This window comes from Eschscholzia californica, unplaced genomic scaffold (assembly GCF_041429995.1).
Source record: "Eschscholzia californica isolate CP2 unplaced genomic scaffold, dmEscCali1.0.p SCAF_4, whole genome shotgun sequence".
NCBI lineage: Eukaryota > Viridiplantae > Streptophyta > Magnoliopsida > Ranunculales > Papaveraceae > Eschscholzia > Eschscholzia californica.
The window spans coordinates 43,891,146-43,910,910 of NW_028238461.1; the positions used below are offsets into that span (position 1 = coordinate 43,891,146).

The window sequence follows — 19,765 nt, forward strand, 5'->3', positions numbered from 1 at the left end:
AAATTTTACTTTTACAAACTCCTTCTTGTCCATTATTTTTTTTGTTGGAAGTCCATTATTTTATCTAATGGGTGCTTCTAAAGGCACCAGACCAAAAGGCTGTTAGCATCCATCTCTGTTAGCACCAAGCTCAATCGCTCCTTTCTCTATTAGCACCATCCAACTATGTAGGCACCAGTCAAGTGGAGGTAACCTTATCCCCTCCATCCAGTCTGTCTAATTCTATTAAGTCACGGATTAGCCAATCTGTTACTCTTCACATACTCACGGATTGGTTAATTCGTTTCTCTTCACATACTCACGGATTGGTCAATCCGTTTCTTTTCACATACTCACAGATTGGCTAATCCGTGTGTTTGGTTGTGAATTTATGGATTGGTGGTTAAAACCTGGACTCTTTTGTTAGTTGAATGATGAACAAATCACTCGGATTGATGGTTTCGAATAAAAGAATGGTCGCGGGTAAGTGTCGTTGTCGTTGCCGTCGCCGGAGAATGTTGCATTCTTTTCTAGAGTTTTGTTTTGGAAGAAAAATTAATTGTGATTCTTTTTGTTTTGAAAGAAGAAGATGGAAGAAGCAAACGAAGGTGAACGTCACCCACATTAAAAATCGATGCTTATAGAGAACTCGGGTCAATGACCATTGACCCGAGTCAATAAAATTGCCGGATGCTAACAGATTTTTGGCCCGGTGCCTTTAGAAGCACCCTTATCTAATTCAAGCTATATTTTTTTCTTCTCTTGTTTAAAGGAACTTTAAGCATTTCATTAAAAAAAATGAAATTCAAGCATAGAAGTAAGCACAATTTTAATTTGGCTTATCTTTCCACTATTAATATAAATAAGAAACAACATGCTTCCTAAATAAAGATTATTATAAAAATAAAGAATTGTACATTTGGATCTGATCTATACTCATATTAATAAGAACATGTATCGTGTCAGGTTTTTGTGTTTAAGATAGGACAAAATAAGGGTAAAAGTTAAAGTGTTTTTTATGTTACAACAATAAAGTTAAAGTGTTGTTCTCACTTGGTACAGTTTCATGTATACAAAGTTTATACTTAAAAGATATAGAATTACATCCACATTGTGTGGTTGTCCAAAACTCTCACATTTAGTCACGATATCATAGCAAATTTTCAAAGAGTAAAAGATCGTATCGGCGTTCAACCATGAGAAGTTGATGGATTTGATTATTATTGAGGAAATATTTCATTCAAAAAAAAAAGATAATCAAGGAAATTGGAAACTTCCTCGAACTTATAGACATTATATTTTAGGGTATGTTTGATACGTAGAAAACTATGTGGATGGAAAACCTAGTTTTCCTTATGGAAAATAAAATCAAATTGTTTAAATGTGAAATCAAAGTTTAAGTGTTTGATAGGGAAGTTGGAAAATCAGGAGAGTGCCTTTAGAAGGTTATATAATATAATGTTAAGTATTTGAGGGATGCCTTTAGAATTTCGGCTTCTTTTCTTCCCCAAATCCCATCGAATTTCAACAAACCCTAAGAGTGAGAGAAAAAGCGCAGAGCACAGAGAGAGATGAAGATTGAAGAACTACAATCAACATCTAAGAAGCAAAGAAGTTATCTTCTTCTCTTCTCCAAATCGTTTATAGTTTGTTCAGCTTGGTTAAAGCATAACTCCATTAAAGCAAAGGTCGGTTGAAGCAATGGCCGATTGAAGCAAATCTTAGGGTTTTCTTTTGTTTTTTGTTGTAATTTGTTCGTATTCTTCATCCTTGCAAAGCTCGGTTGAATTAAGGTTTCTATTTGTTCTTGGTTATAATTTGTTTTTCTTGTTCATGATTTTTTAATTTGTTTGTCTTGTGATTTCTGATCCTTTAATGGTGGAAATCTGAGAACAACTTTTTACTTATTTTTGTGAGTGTTTTGATAAATTGTAGATTCTTACACCAATTTATGTGGAGTTTCCAGAGAGGGACATGATTCAAACCCTAAAACTCCCCTGTGTTGACAATGATTCTAGAGAGAGAAGAGTGATTCCAAGAGAAACGAGAGAGAGAGAGGGAGAGGGAGGTAGAGGAATGATCAGTCGAAAAAGAGGGAGAAGGGGAGAAAAGGATGGGTAATGAATTTATACAAATACCCTCGAAAGAGAAGAGATAGCGCAAATTTGGGACGTGTGGGTGAGAAATGGGTTTTCGTATGTAAAAGGTGGTGAAATATTTTGGACGATTTTCACACTTTTTTTCCATCAGAATTTGACTTTCACACCTTAAGTGTCCTACGAAACAGTAGAAAGTTAATTTTCGTAAACTTGATTTTCCCACGTATCAAACGGGCCCTTAGGATATTATTTTAGGGGAAACATGAAAATCTTCAATGTAGAAATTTTAGTTAAATGTTTTCATTTTTCCTTTTATTTCACCAAACTCCCGCTACCAGTTCTTCTCCGTGCCGATAAGGATCGACGATAAATCGTTATTTTTGACGATCTTCAGTATTTTTTTTTTCAATCTATCTTTCGTACCCTCTAACAATACCACCATTTATCTCATTTCTCTCTTTCTTTGTAACTCTCTCCTCCATTTTTCTCTTTTCTTTCTCTTCCTCCATCTCTCTCTTACTGTCTGGTAGTGGGAACCATCTCCTTCGTAAGAACATAGAGATAAAGAAAATGGTGGTGGTGGTGATAGTGGTGGGAGGAGAGAAGAAAGAAGAAGTCCAGTTTAAGAGTTATTGGCATAGATAAAAGAAGTGGTACGGGGGGCTTGGAGAAAAATTAGATCTTTCACCCTATAAATTTGCGCCTTAGAATATCTATTTGTTTTCGAAAAACATAAACCGGTATTTGTTTAATATTTTAAGTGAAATTAGGAAACTCGTTAGTTTAAAATCAACCTCAGAGCGTCTCCAATGCGGAACTCTATCTTAAAATTCAGACTGTCACATATGATTTGTAGAGTTCTTCTTCAAAACCAATAAAAAACTCAATTTAGATCTAAGATTATGTGGGGATAGTTAAATAGAGATATCTCAACCGTGTTTTTCTTTAGATATCTCTAATTGTCTAACTCATCATTATTAAAATTTAGACCAATGTAACTCAAGTTTTCATATAGCTTCAAAGTAACTAAATATTTCTTTACAAATGTTATCATGCCACATAAGTAAACAAAACACGTATAAAAATTAGCAAGAAAAAAAAATTTAGAGGATCTCTATTTTGCCACATAATAGAGGTGATGAAATGGAAGAAATAGGGAGACGACGTTAATGTTCTTAAAACTTTTTGGAATTAATTTCATTTTGGTCCTCAAGGGTGGTTTTGGAAACAATTGTTTTTTTTCTCTTGGGGGCCAAATCGAATTGTCTCATTGTCTGGCACTTATAAGGACCAAAATGGTGAGTTGGTCACAAATTGGAGGTCCAAACAAAGTTAACACAAAAATAATATTTTTTTTTTGCATCAAAGCAAATGTGTTGTTTGATAAGGTTCGAGAAAAATTGTAACTCATCATTCTCCTTCCCAATATAAGGATTTTCCCTTCTCATAGGGAAACAATTACATCACATGAAATTAAATTCTTGAAATCATTTTAGTTCAAATAATTAAGATCTGGAGATCTCATAGGCAATGTCTACTCATGTCGGTGAAGGAGAAAACCTCAAATCGTCTGGATCTATAACCCCATATCCAGACCACCGACGAAGGGGAGCCCCCCTTCGCTGACAAGAGTAGAGAGCGGGAGAGGAGAGGAGAAGAATAAGGAAGAAGGAAATCTTTTCAGTTAAGGACGCTGGCCGACGCGACATTTTAAAGAAAGAAAAAGAAAGTGGGGGGGAATAACCCTCAAACTTGATTTTTAAAAGGGTCAATGGGTGTAAGACCCAAAATAATGTTCAAAAAGGGTTTAGGGTCCAGTCTTTCCAAAAAATGGGCTTTTAATCCTTTTGCAATTTAAACATAAAGACCCTTACTATATAAAATCAAATCCCGTCCATATCTCTGTACATATTTCGCGCTTTTTTTTTTTAATTAGGGTCAGACCAAAATTGAAACAACATTTTTGTTGCGTGATTGGGGGGATTAAATAGGAAATAACAGATATTCCCAAATCAATTTTCTCTCTCTTCTTTACAGATTTGGAAACCAAATCAATTTTCTCTCTCTTACTATGTAATTTTCTTTTTTGATTCTAATCAATATTCTCTCACTTAACTTTCATATTTGGAAAGAGTATATTTTCTGGGATCAATTTAGCGTGATTTGGGAGTTAATATACAAAACGTATATATCACTTTCTCTCACTTAACTTTCAGATTTGGAAAGAGTATATTTTTCTGGGATCAATTTAGCGTGATTGGGGGGTTAATATACATAACGTATATATCACTTTCTCTCATTTAATTTTTTTTTTACTTATACATAACCAAACATCCCTTACAAATTATGAAACATGTTCATAAATTATGTACAATTTACGAACATAACAACAACATTTGTTTTCGTTTTTACTCATACATAACCACACATCAAATACAAATTATGAAACAAGTTCGTAAATTATGTGTTATTTATTACAAAGAAACCATCATTTGTCATGCATACAACGTAATTTATCCAATATTTCACATTATTTATATTAGAACTTAATATTTTTTACACAGGTACATTGCAGTATCTTGTCAACTATCTGAGTCATTCAACAAACAACAGTTGCACGCTTTAAATCATTCTTGACAAACGAATTGAATCTTCTCTGACGGAAATCGAAATAACTGTCCAACTTTAGTAAATATTTTATCGCAACCATCAGATTTTAGTTTCGTTGTCTTACTTAGGTTGGATGATTCTGTAGGAAATTTCACCAGTAACAGCAAAACTATAAAAAGCAAAACATATACATTAGTCAACAAAACATATAATTTACTAGAAACGACTAATACAGTAAATTATGTATAATGTTTTATAAAATTCATCATGTGTTGGAGACTACAAAACTTTAGTTAGAATAACAAGGCTACTGTTATGTAAAAAAATAAATGTAAAGTGCAATAAATTACATATAATTTTTGAAACATTACACACTGTTTACCTTCTGTTACAAAAAAAATGTTCGAAATCTTTACTGGTTCAAATGTGTAAAGCGCAATAAAGTACATGTCATTGTTTGAACAATACACATTGTTTACATTATGTTACAATAACATCGTACGGAATGTTCTCTGGTTAAAATGTGTCATGTTAAATAAAGTACACATAATTTCATATGAATTACACATCGTTTACATTCTGTTACAAAAAAACGTATGGAATCTTCTCTAGATCAGAAATGGTATCGTTAACGGATCTGATATCAAGAAATGTTCTAAACATCAAGATTTGTAACTTAAATCTAATGAAAAATAAAAGAATACATGGATATAAACATAACATAATCGAAGATAATGAATTAGTAAACAAGGATTTAACATTAACATCATAAATCGGTTACGAAGATCTTAGAGAGAGAAAATCATGAATAATTATGAATATTTGAAAAGATGATACAGAGATGAAATCGATTATAATGAAAATCATAAATATCTTTAAAGATGGTAATGAAAACCATTAAAAAGATAGATTAAACTTGTTACTTTAACCTCATAAGCAACTGTAGATCTCAACAATGGTACGAACCTGAATCTTTGATGATGAAAATCGAAATAAACAATGGAGTTTTCAGCTGGTCTAATGAAGATGAAGAAGATTTCGAGACTCAATAATGGAGGTTGAAAAGAGGATTCGATTTTACAGAGAATGTTCGTGATTGGAGAGAGAAAGTGAGAGATAAAATGGAAAACGGATATTTGGGGATTTTGAAAGAAAACCAGATTTTGTTTATATAGAAGGTTAGATTAGGTATTATGATTTCATATAAATTCTAGGGATTTGTGTTTTCTCTAGAGATGGATACACATGGACTAGATATCCATTTATGTTAATATTTTGATTCATAAACCTATTTTAGGATTAGAGAGGATTACATCTATGTTTAAGTGTAGAGTTTTAGACCATAAGCTCAAAATTTATTTTTAAAATAACTCTGAAGTCATTAATTTTGTCCAAATTTGGTCATAAATAATTGACCAAGTGAGGATTGCAAAATATGCTACCTTCAACAACTTTAACAATTGCCTGAAAATCTCTCATTTAGATTTGCCCAGAAATTGAGCGATTTTTTGGTGCCTTGACTTCAACCAATTTTGGTGGTTATTAGTACCCGATAGACTTATCATCTAGATTTACCATCTTGTTGACCGTATCAAATAAGACAAGGAGTAAAATGGTAATTTTACCCATGCAAATTACTATTACCGCTTGTCTTATTTGATACGGTCAACAAGATGGTACACCTAGATGGTACATCTTTCATTTTCTTTATTAGCATTATTTGGATGGACGAATAGTGTTTCACACTTGCATTTGAGCTCCAAAAGTAAACTCTTAATTTAGAGAAGATGCAAATTGAGGGGCATTTTGAGCTCCACCCTTGGAGATGTCTAAACAATCGTAGATGGGAAAAATTGTAATAATCTACCTTTCACTCTTTCTCTTTGTTGAAAGTCAAGAGTGCTTTTAGTTTGTGGGCAGAAGGTTCATCCTGGTTATTCATTTACCCGGTCTACATAGCCTAATAGCTTTAACATTCACTTAATTTTGGAGTTCTTGTTTTACAAATAAATTAGGAAAGTTCTAAAGGCTCTTGTAACTTTTAAAGGCGCCTCTTTCACTCACAAATTCTATCTCAAGGTTATAGAAAAATCCTTAAGATCCATCATAAGGGACCTTAAAGTCTATCTAGATTATCTTTACTTTAGTGCCTAAGATGATATATGATAAATTTTGGAGATTAACTATTTCTATAAGGAGTCAAGCCCAAAGATCAGGAACTTAAGAAAAGATACATACCACTGGACCAAAGCCTCATTTGTAATCTGAGAAGCTATATATGTGAACCCCCTTTGGTACATTCACCAGCCCCAAAACCCTCAATCTTGTCTACTCTGTTAGACCCATTTCTTATCACTGCAACCTCCTCCCCTGACTAATTTTTGTTGAAAAAAATGGGCCCCCAGATTTCGAAGTGAGAGATTTCAAGGAAAGAAACAAGAGAAAGAGAGGGCTATTTCAAAGATAGGGACAATGAGATCTTCATGATAGAAAGAGAGATTTCAGGGATAAAGATGAAAAGAGTGATAGATTTCATGGAGAGAAAGATGGGGGATTTTCAATGCGACTATTAGAGCATCTACATTGCAATGCTCATTGCTAGAAATTCTGAATTTCACATACGCTCTATAGAGTTCTTTCTAATTGTCCAAGTAATCATTTTTAAAATTTAGACCAATAAAGATCCAATTTTTATGTATTTTGAAAATAACAAAATATTTTTTTACAAAAATTATCTTGTCATATGTAGACAAAACACTTTTTGAAATTTGTATTGAGACACACAAAAGGTGAAATATCTCTATTTTTTGACACGTAGAAATGAGAATCTTATTTTTTTTTTGTTGAAGAATGAGAGAGAATCATATTTGAGATTTGACAAATGAGACTAATAATTTTTTTTATGAAAGGCGAGATAATTCAATTCTCACATTTACTGGGTAAGGTATTATGATGGCGGCGGTGGTGGCAGCCGGGTAAGGTAATTCCAATTTTCGCCTCGAAGTAAGATATTTCTCAACTCTACCACCACACCCCTTTTGCGGCACCTCCACTTAGCCCATTCCAAGACTGTGTGCCCTATGGCGGTGAGCACCACAGGCAATGGAGTCTGGTGCTCTTCTTAAGAGGATACACCCTTCTCTAGCGAGACTTTTTAAAATTATGAGGCCCAAATGCGTCATAGTAGACAATATCACTAGCAATTCAGAAGGCTAGTCCGCACCATCCTATAACACGGGCTATATAAATGAGTCAGAGAAACTTTTACATGCAAACAAATTTATCATCACAAATAACTCTAAATTTTTCACTGAGTAAAGTACAAAGGTATCAACTTAAGACCTATAAAACTGAAACCCAGAAAAGAAAAAACGGATCTAACTAAAAAGAGAAAAAAGAGCTAGAGAGAGAAGAGAAGGAGAAGGAAGATTCAACAGAGATTTTCACCAGAAACAGCTGTTAATGGAGGTTGATGAAATTGGAGTTTAGTTCTACAAACAGGACAAATAGGATTTGTAGATAGCCAAGCATCTACACAATTAAGATGAAACCCATGATTGCAATTAGGCAAAAATCTCAAAAATTGACCAACTTCAATTTCATCTAAACAAACTGCACATTCTTTTCCATTTAATTCTTCCATAGCTATAATGTTTGGTAATTTCTGCAATTCCAACATTGATAAACCTTTGGGTAATTGAGATTTCTCAATATCATCATCATCTAGATCTACTGTTGATTGATTTTGTGAACCATTTGACCTTGAAAAAGAAACACAGAACAAAATACATACATACATTATAAGTACCCCAATCATTCCCATAGCTAGAAGAAAGCAACCTAGAAAGATATACGCCAACATGCTTCCCCTTTCTTTCTTTTTCAAGTTCTAGAGAGAGAAAGAGAGAAACAAACAGTAGGTTTGGTTTTAGAGAGAGAAAAAGAGAGAAACAAACTATGGGTGTTAGAAAGAAAACAGAGAGATTGAGAAACAGTCAGTGGGTTTTAGAGAGAGAGCAAGAGAAGATTCTTGATGATGGTGGTAAAAGGAAAGCTGATGTGTTGAGTACGTGTCAACAGTTAATTTCTGAAAAATGAAACGAAACGATATTTTCCGAACGCGTTTCTTGGAAAATAAGTAGGACTTTAAATACTACTACTTCATAGTTGTAAAAGTCAAAATTGGACGGTAAAAGATAGGGTTATTTCTCAAATGACCCCCAACTTTATGACCAGCTTCCTGTTTAGCCCTCTAAATTAGCAAAATATTCATATGATCTTCTTTTTCAGGTTCCGTTATAACACCGTCAACTAATCATATTTTCTCTCTCCTCCATCTCATTTGTTCACTCTGCCACTTCATCATCTTCTCCGGCGAAGGTCGCCGACCGACCAATTTTCCGGCCGGCAACCTTCAAACATAAAAAAATTAAATTAAAGTCTTTTTTGCTCTCTCTCCAATTTTTTTTTCTTTCCTCTCTCTCTCAAGAACAGATCTAGAGAGAGAGAGGAGAACATACCAGATCTGTTCGTGAAACCTCTCTCTCTAGAAAATATTTAGAGAGAGAAAGGAGAGAGAAAAAAATATATATGTTTGAAGGTCGTCGGGCGGTGGCCGGCCGGCGACCTTCCCGAAGAAGATGACGAGGTGTCGAGAAGATGAAATGACAGAGAGAAAAGATGAGATGGAGGAGAGAGAAAATATGACTAGTTGACGGTGTTATAACGGAATCTGAAAAAGGGGATCATATGGGTATTTTTGCTAATCTAGGGGGCTAGGCAGGAAGCTGGTCATAAAGTTGGGGGCCATTTGAGAAATAACCCTAAAAGATATTGTAGTATAAAATCACAGCCGTAATTAATGAATAAATTTGCAAATTTGATGACGTGTACGGATGTGATTGAAACAGTAAAATGGCAGCAAAATATGGTGATAAGAAATACACTTGTACTGTTTGCAGCTGGTGTTAGGTAAGGTATTGGTTGGAGAATTTGAATTTACTCACAAGTTTTGCTAAATGGGGGCACATCAATGGAAGTTTTGATATCCTTCTTTCAAACAGATTATTTACTTACCAAAAGTTATATGGTTGTAAGAAATGACAACCTACCAAGAGTCAAGTAAGGAATCTAAGTTTGTAGTAATTGGAGTTCAAATTTGAGTTTAGTTCAATGACTCGATAGATATTATATTAAGTATGGGTATCGTTAATGAATTATCAATTGAACTTGTCCTTTTATTTTCAATGAGTGAGAAAGTATATTTCTCATTGGGAAAAAGTATATTTCTTAATCTCCCATTCAGGTCATGAATGAATCTCCAAACACAATACATAATCTATAACAACAGACTATAAAGACCACAGAAGAGAACTTCAATTCCCAACCTATATATACAAACTTCAGAGCTATCCTCTGAGCACGATTCATCGTCTCAAAGTCCAAACATTTGTAAATTCAAAAGCTTTTCATTGGTGTGTCATTTTCGCCATGCTCGCGGGCAATGAACGCATTGTTAGAAATCTTCTTGTCATTGTTGGCAACAACTCCAAAAGTGAATTCTTGTGGCAAAACGTTTAAAGGTTCACAACTGAAAGTAGAAGATGTCGTGAAAGCAGGGGCAAGAGCTGTATAGGTTGGGTTTGGCAACCCAAACCCAAATGGTTGGGTTGGGGACATCGAACTCCCTTTAATAGACTCAATATAACAACCAATTTTGACAGGAATTCGAGTCGTGATTGAATCATATAGAAATGGTTTTCACATCAATTATTTTCACACGTATCAAATAGACACTTGGTAACTTTACCCTTACATTGGTTCTACATACCTTAATTTTTCTAATATAGTTGATCTCAAACCTGTCCGTGTCAAATTTATATGTTTTTAGCAAAAGAAATAAATCAGAGAAGAAGCATTTTTTTTAATCTAATTTTACTTGAGATTGCACACAAGAATTCGACATGTACAAGTAAATTGGACATAACTCAGATGCAAATCTATATAAGAACTCCGCCTAAGACAAGTCGTGACATCGGTAAGAACCCTCATCGAGATCTATTTACATGTAGAAGAGTGTCTAAATGGGATGTCTATATCATTCACCATTGTTATAGACTGTTTACAGTTTTCACCATTTCAGAGCTGACATTGAGTTACACTATTTCTTCTACTATATTAAAATCATCCACAAACTGTAACTAAAAAGATAGTAAAACAAGTAAACTAAAAGAAGAGGAGATGAAGCTTAGATTTAACAAAACATAGTTCACAATTTACAAAAATTTAAAGATTTTAACCCCAGAAATCTGCACAGCTTTGAAGTTCTGTTTCTTCTTTTCTTTTTGCTCAGAAACTGATGGCTCGATTACTACTTTTTTACTCCAGTGAGAATTTCTGCACTATCCAATTAGAGAATCGAAATACTCCTCTTCTCTTAGTATTATTGGTACAATTAGCGAACATGGGTTTAATTTCTCAGGTTGTACTAGGATCTGTTGGAGTGGTACATGGGGCGAGGGTGTGTGCTGGGATGTTAATTCCACCTCCTCTTACCGACACTGTCGGGCCTTTTACTGTGCTTGCCCTGCTGACAAGATTTGAATCAAGAAATACAACGATAACTGTAATGTCATCGTGGAAATGTCGACGAACTCCTCGATCTATCTTCTTCAGGTCTGAATACCTCATTTCTCTTTTCTTAGCAGCTTCTTGTAGTGCAGTTTTTACAAGTCTTTTAGCACTTCCCTGCGTGAACAGGGAGATAATAAAACCCAAATTATGATTTGTTGTTCAAAGATTAAGCACTTCAAGAAAATATAAAACTGAATCGAAAGAACAACATAGGGAACCAATAATAGAGAGTAACCCAGAAAAGACGGGGCAAAGAGTTTCTATCAAGGGAACTGGTTTTTCGATTGCTGCCGTAATGAATAGATTGATCTTAGCTTATTAATTTAAACCCAAAAAAGACTATAGATTACGCACTTCTAGAGGAAACCAACTTTAAGCTAGTTCGGGCAAGTGTACTAGTAGTTCTGCCTCTAGAACCATTTTATGAGAGACCGAATGAAATAGGAATTCCGATGTAAAACCATATGCATGCTCCCATGTTCAAATATTTATCAGAAAGCAAGTCTATTCTTAAAATCTGTGATACAACGCAACCAGTTTTTCGGTACTAGTTAACTTAAAAATGGGGAGTGGAGAAACGTTGTATGGATAAGTAACTTACATTGTGCGGATGATTCTGAACCATATCGACGGCTTCCTGATTGGTGAGGTGTTCCCAGAGCCCATCAGATGCAAAAATAATAAATTGATCGTGGGGCTGTAGTTGATGCTCAGAGATTGATGGGTCAGCACTCAATATGGGTCTTCTGAAAGGTTCTCGGAGCCGAAACTTAGCATACAAAGGCTCCCTGTTGAACTCAGGCTTTTTCAAATATACATCACCTATAGATCTAGAGATCTGCAGCACAAAATTTTACATTATGGTATTTGTACGTAAACCTAAAAAAGAAAACAAGTAACTCGGCACACGTGATAATTCTGACAGAAGTTAACAGAAATGATTTAGTCATGTACTACAAATTTTCCTGAAACATCTCATTGTTGCACAATACACATACAGCGGAAAGCTTTTTCAAATTCTACTGTTTGGAATATCAGCCATGAGCCCATGAGTATCACTGTTTAGTAACCAGAACTAAATGGGTGGGGCTAGCATATTTTGGCGTATTTGCCCTAAGAATCATCACAAGTCTGGATTAAAATAAGCAAACAACTAGCGTCAATATTAAATGTCAACAAGACCTGTAAAGATTGGGTACAGATGACGCCATTAATGAGAAACCCATAGGGTACAAAGGTAAATATAGCCCAAGACACATATATCGAGGAAGTCTATCGACTATCAAGTAGTGTTGGTTATTGCTAGTGCCCGCCCCAGATGCTCAGGCTTAACACTTTTACCATCAAACTCCTATCCACCTTAGGCTGGCGAGTGACAAGGTAATTCCTATATGTTAAAGAAGAAGATTTGGTCCAGAAGTTTAACATTGTACATTTCTAGCAAGGTCTGCCACTCTCCATATATGAAGCTTGTCTATTTTCTATCTTTGTCGTCATTTATGTACCAACATTAGTTCTCCACAGCAACGAAGATTTAATCATTACAAAGAATTCAATCTTCAACAGTTCATCATCTAGAGCTTGTCCATTTTTTCCTATCCATGGACGCAACAAAACCAACCCACCCAAGATATGTTTAGGAACCTAAAAGTTCTACTGCAAGTGCTAATTTGAAACGAAGCACAAACTGATTATCCCATATATGGAAGAAATAAAACACATTACAACTAAATTCACCAGCTATTCAAAAGAATTAGCTGCTTATAGAATCTAACTAATGATTTTGATTCTCAAATCCTAATAAGCTTTAATAAACGAAGAGATGTTTCCGCCAAAAGCAACAGAGAGACAGAAAATTACCTGAATGAGGCCCTTTACACGCCACACGTTGTGCTTTAAAACTACAATCTGTGGGTCATCAGGATGTGAAGAATGAAGTTCCTGCCTCACAGACTCTATGCTAGCATTGTGCTCTGCTGATAGCTGAAGTGCCAGAACCTCCCCAGTTGCTTTGACCTGCCTCCCTAAAACAGCACGTGAGTCTCCAAGATTTGCAACATAAAGGGTCCCACCACATATCACGCCAACTAGGCAGCAAGAGCCAACAGCTGCAATCTGAGGTTTTATAGGCCACTGTTTAGTAACTATAGAGAGAAACCCCTCTTCCGTTGCCTGATATGCTTTCCGAATCACATCCACAGACATCGACTGTTGCTCAGTGGTAAACCCTAAGAAAAGGATACAAATAAAGCATTAGAAGCGAAGGCTAAATTCTAAAATGTTTATATCAACAAATTAACATTGTAAGTACCAGTCAAGCTAAAACATTAACGTTTTAAGGTGCTTCAGCTGTGCCTGCACCTTGGTGACCCTATATTCGTCCAAGTTGGATAGGTGGAGAGTATGAGTTCCTAGGCATCCATCCATTTTAAGTTGGTTGTTAGGGACAAGTTTTACTCATGCGGTTCATATGAAGTGGTACCACCAGTGCTACTCAGCGAATCATCGGCCGAGTCATGTAAGTGGCATCCTATTAGTTGGATTAAGTAGGTCAGTGAAGCCTCTGGAACAGCAGGACTTACCATCGATCCAAAACAGATAATGGACCTTCACGCACACAACAACTCGAAGGTGGTGTAGAATTTCACGTGCTCTGAGACAGTAATTGCATATCGATCATCGACCGAATACTAGTTGTTATATAAGTTCCTTAGGGCCCCTTGTAAGAGGGATGTCACGGGCAAGTTCAACAATCGCGTTCGTATTTCATACAAAATGACAAATTTAGTTACATTTAGGAGAAAGAAAATATCAGTGCTGTTAAGAATTCATACTCTTTAGATTGTTGAAGAGATTGTTGTTGATGAAACGTGACGTCTCAGGCCCACCATGTCCATCATATACTCCTACGAAGGTTCCATAAGGGCCAGACTCGAGCAAGCTCAGTGGACCTGACTCAATTTGACTTTGATCCTCAAGCAAGTTATTGGCCTGAACAACTGCCATCGAGAACTCTCCAGTCAAGTGCTGTCCAGTGTCTTTGTACCACAGAAGCCCGTCCTGCCGACCAACCGCATCTGAACCCTTTTGGACGGAGCGTTCCGTTGACGGAAGCCAGCAGGCTCTCAGAAAGTCCATCAACCCTGCTAACATCCCTCATCTCACCAAAAAATCCTCCAGTTTTTCCACATTTTGGATTGATATACTATTGAAAATACAAACCCCAAAATCCCAAAATTTTCTACTTTTTCACTGCAGAATCAAAAGGAAACACAAAAGATCAACAATTATGAAAACCACAACAATTATGATGAATGAAGAATCAAAACCCACCTAATTTTCATAATTGCAGATAAAACAATCATTCTACTATGAGAACAACAAAAAAGCATTAAACCTATAAACCCTTTCTTTGTCTAAAATCAGAAAAACTAGAATATCATTAAACAAGATAACCAAACAGCATATAGAAATTCCGAACTAGGGAGGATTAGAGGCAAAAGGGGTGGGGTGTCAAATCTAGTCCACTTCTATACTTGTTTAGTCATAACTTCTCAACAATTCAAGAAGATAACTATCTCATTAAAGAACTAACACCCACACCTCCATATTCAAATTGAATAAGTACCCAGATATTAAAATCACCTTTATCCCCAAAAATCAGTAGAAAAATTAGAACAAGAAATGAAATACATCGAACCTGATAATTCGGCTTTTTTTGGGTTTCCCCTGATCAACAACAGAGTTCTTCTTGTTGTTCTAATACAGCTGGCGAGAGTAGTGAGGATCTGAATGAGAAGTAAGAAAACAATCCATGTGGTTCTGAAAGCGTTAGATCTGAAAGAGATCCATCAAATCAGATGATATAAATAGATGATGATAAGGCTTTCTTGTTTTGTTTGCTCTTTTCCTTTTTCCTCTTTTTTTTTTTGGTTTCAGTTGTTTAGTGATTGCGAGATGGAGTTTCTTTTAAAGAGAGAGAGAGAGAGAGAGAGAGAGAAAATGATGAATGAGTGAAAGTGTTGTTGTATGTGTCGATTGGGGCAAAACTGAAAGGTATCGTCTCTCTAAAAAGGCGTAGCAGACAAACCTCATTAAAACCAGCAGAGATAGAGCTTCTGGACAGCAAAGCATAAGCCACCAATGGGCTCCACGTAACCCATTTTATTAATTAAAATATATTACAAGGACTTATTATTAATATATTACATTTTCTATTCAGTACTATAATTTACTACAAGCTTATTTCTTTTTTTACCCTCTTATTACTCACTCCTCAAGTCAAAGGCCCGAAAAGAAATGTTGAAAGGAATCCCTCATTGTGGAAGATAGGAGTGTGGTGCTCCTCTTAAGAGGTTAAACATCCTTCTCTAGTGAGGCCTTTTAAAACTGTGAGGTCCAGGTGTGCCAAAGCGGACAGTATCACTAACAGTTCGGAAAGCACCATCCTATAACACCTAAGTTATTGTTTTTAGCTTTTAAAAATTCAAGCTCTCATCAAATTTAAATACCAAACTGAAACGTTTTTTTGCTTTATTTATTACATTGATATGGTATAAAAGAAAAGAAAAACAAAATTAGCACACTTGATTTTTTTTTGCAGTGTCTGGTCAAAGCCATGCAAAATGTTAGTCTTAGCATAGGTGGGATAAACACCAGAGAAGTCAACTTGCATATTTGGATTGAGTTAACTAAATTAGTTGGACATCATAACGAGGGAACTAGTTTACAGTATACATAACATGGAGGAGTAGCCAACAATCATTGGTTGGAGTAGTAAAAGGTTTAGTCTTCCTCCTTAAAGGAGTATGCAGCAACAGAAAAGTTACAATATTTTTCTGGTGAAATGTTGTTAGTTTAAAATTCCAAAACAAAGAAATAGTTGTTTTTCTTCCTCATGGTTTTGTTACCACTTTTAGTTTTCAATTTTTACCTTTTATCCTTTAAAGTGTGAGAATAGTCCTACATGGAACGGGGTAACTAGCAACCAAGAATATAATATATAAGTCCTTCTCCACTGACTGCCAATTGATTTTGAGTTGGATGGCCACAAACTTAACATGGTATCGGAGCTAGACTCACACGCGATAGGCTTAAAAGTCACGTGCACCACGCTACCCGAAACAAAATAAACATATGTTAGGCTAACTACGCCACACGTGAGAGGACGTGTGAGAATAGCCCCACATGAGAAAAGGGGTAACTAGCAACCAAGAATATAATGTATAGGTCATCTCCACTCATTGCCAATTGGTTTTGAGTTGGATGAACACAAACTTAACATAAAGTATTTATTCTAGATGAAAATGGTATTATTGATAGGTGTTTGATTTATATCTACAATTTAGATCATATTGTAGTTATTTTCTTCGACAGTCGCATACATTTAATATTACAACCACTAATCAAAAAGTAAAGTTGAATTTGACGTGATTACATGAATATGGATCCAATTGTTCTCATATATAAGAAATAGAGGTCAGACAAATGAGTTGGTAAAAACATATATACGACCAAAACTATTCAATCAAGAATACTTGTTGTTTTAGAAGCAGCTTTGTTCGTACTATTCTGAGTTGCATTTTCTATCATCAACTTTGCTCTCAAAGTCGAACATTTTAAGAATTTTGTGTTTTGACCTGTTTGTGTACGCGAGTGGGCGCGCTCGCGAGGGGAGAGGGTGTTGAGATACGTGTGTAAACACGTGATAGAAGAGAAATATCAAGATGAGGAGATTCAACGATCAAAATGAGTCCAAGATATTGGAAGATTCTAGACGAAATAAAAGATACGAAATATATATGTTCTTATATTGAGATATTTCTTCTACCTATTTACTGGTAATATTAAATAAAGATTATCTTGTTTCTTAGTTTAGTTTAGAGAAACAATAAAACCCTAAACCTTAAATTTTTTCCATAAATAAGATATGAAATCTATGAGTTAAGTCATTCGTTTAAATTAGTTTACATTCGATTATTGTAACGAATCACTACAATTGTGGGTAACAAAGTATGTAGCCATTGTGGCTTTATTTGAAGACGTAGGTCGTGAATGACTGAACTTCGTTAAATATGGTGTCGATTTTTGTGTTCATCTATTCTCCGATTATAATACAATCCTGCATTTAACTTCCTTTTTTCAAATTAATATCTGGAAAAACTCACTCCTTTTCTATTTTCTTGAAATTTCTATTTCTTCTCTTACTCTTTCAACTCAAACCTCCATTATCAAGGTCGTCAATTTTTTTTTTCAAAATGTGCATATATTTAACCGACCAATACGAAATCTGAAGATGTTAACCAAAAAAAAACTTTAAATGAATGCTCCTTTCCTATGATGACCTCCATTACGAACAAGATTTTTCTTCAAATCTTTTTTTTACGTGGAATACCCCGGAAAAATTTAAAGACCTCTGTTAATAGAGGTCTTGCTAGATAAACATGGAAAGAAAAGATGATGAATATAAAAAGTTGGGATATTTTGCTTAGGTTCAAAGAAAAATATCGACTTTAGCATTTGGGTCAAGAGTATATCAGTTATAGGGTTTGAGTCACAAACTAACCGTTGACCTAGTTGACTAGAGACTGTCGTTAACAACTGTTAGTTTGTGACCCTAATGCTAATGTTGGTTCTTTTTCATTGACCCTGACGCTAACTTTACTTTTTAATTATTGGAACATGGACGTCTTAAAGGAAATTGGTGAAAGATGTATGGGTTTCAGGGGTGTACACATTTCGATGGAGAACTTGTCAGATTTGAGAGCTTGTTAGACGTATAGCAGATCCTTGTCCTAAGCTAGCTCTTCCACCATCGCTAGCGCTGCAAAAGCACGAAGCCTGCCCGAACCTGCCAGTAGAGAGTCATTGACAACGACGACCTACCGTTGTAAAAAGACAAGGTGTGTTAGCATAGGTCACACCATTGGGTCTACTGTTTAGCAGAAGGTCCTTCAATGTATCAAGGAAATAGTCGTAAGAACTCGTCTATGAGAATTCCAGAAGGCAACGACATCAACACTCAGAAATAAAATGAATCCCACGTGATATTTATGAAAAATATTTTGGAAAGTATAGTGAGTTACACGATAAGAAAGACGAGTGTCATGAGAACAAAGAGAAAGGGATTTAGAGAATTTGCAGGGAAAAGAACCTCATATTTCGAGGCACTAGTACAATAGTTTTCGTATCGGAAAGACGCAGCGATTTGAGGGTGTGCGTTAAGTGCAGAATAAAACATGTTCCCTCTGTGATCGACGTATTGAATTCAATGCACATTTATGTTTTTGAATTACATTGTACGTAGTTTTGCTAGATTGATCAATTTGTTTTTACTTTGGCATTTGTGGACGGTAGAAAATCACACAATTAACAGAAGGTCGATTGGTGGGCCGCTGACAACTTGGGCTTTAGACCTCGAGACTGATGAAGTTCTGGTTGGACTTGTAGACAGACAAAAACAAGTAGAAATCGTGAAGTCTTGGGGACACCGGGATGGTGTCGGCCAAGGGCACTCCAACGGTAAAGTCAACAAACTATAAATAAGATAAATATTAAATGGTGGAATGCTGAGGGTGTCACCGTGTTGTATCGTGAGAGGGTGGCTCGACACGTAGAGTGGCCGGAGCTTCGACTCTACGGGATTGTTTGTCGGGTTCGTCTCTTGGAGCAGGTCGGGAGGTCGTCTCGATCAGAGATTCCAACAGAGTTTCAAGTGTGTTGAAGCTTGAAGATAAAATATCGTCGTCTAGACCGATTTACTAGAAGATTATTAGTGCAAGAGAGGAAACAAGTTCAGTAGACTCAATAGAAGATTATAGATAATGGAGAAGTGAAATGGATTGCCGATTCTAGAAGAGCTTCAAGTTTACTGGAGTTCGGAGGTAGTTTATCATCGTCTAGATTACAGATTAGAAGGTAACAGGTGGGAGAGAGAGAAGGATATTCAGTAGGTTTCTAGGTGGTATTCGATGCCCTTTGGAGTCTGAGTCTCCTTCTATTTATGGGCGACTGATGGACTCGTGGAGTCTATCAAATCCGAAATAATTGGGGTCGGGGGTGACTCCGAACCCTAAGGGAGACTTGTTCTAGCCGCCGATATGTCGTCTATAGCAACTTGACCGTACAATTACGCCACCTCGACTTTAGACTCTTCGTAATCTGAGATCGCTTAAAGGTATTCGAGGAGACGTGGGGTTTTCGAGTGACTTTGTCAACGAATACGTGGCGAGATCTCCGGAGTTGAGGTTGACTTGGTGATTGGCAGGCTCGGTTGAGGGCGACCAAGGGGTGCTTGGAGTATTGTTACTTTTAATGGGTTATTGTCCGTCTAGATGGGCGTTCACAAGGGCTTAGAGCCGTTTAGACCTCGAATGTGTCGAATTCCACGTTGGAGAGTGTCCAACTAGTAGGCGAGTGGGCTGGACTCAAGTGGTATTTATTCG

General features: G+C 35.9%; 1 protein-coding gene across 1 annotated transcript; it reads right to left on the reverse strand.

Moving 5' to 3' along the window:
- Nucleotides 1-10,764: 10,764 nt before the first annotated feature.
- LOC147544959 (putative protein phosphatase 2C 60) lies at nucleotides 10,765-15,482 on the reverse strand. The gene is made up of 5 exons (XM_086634225.1): nucleotides 15,022-15,482; nucleotides 14,156-14,573; nucleotides 13,182-13,549; nucleotides 11,923-12,159; nucleotides 10,765-11,435 (listed from the first exon to the last, which is right to left on the reverse strand). The coding sequence occupies exons 2-5, from the start codon at nucleotides 14,472-14,474 to the stop codon at nucleotides 11,166-11,168; spliced, it is 1,194 nt and encodes a 397-aa protein (XP_086490351.1). The 5' UTR covers nucleotides 14,475-14,573; nucleotides 15,022-15,482; the 3' UTR covers nucleotides 10,765-11,165.
- Nucleotides 15,483-19,765: the final 4,283 nt, after the last annotated feature.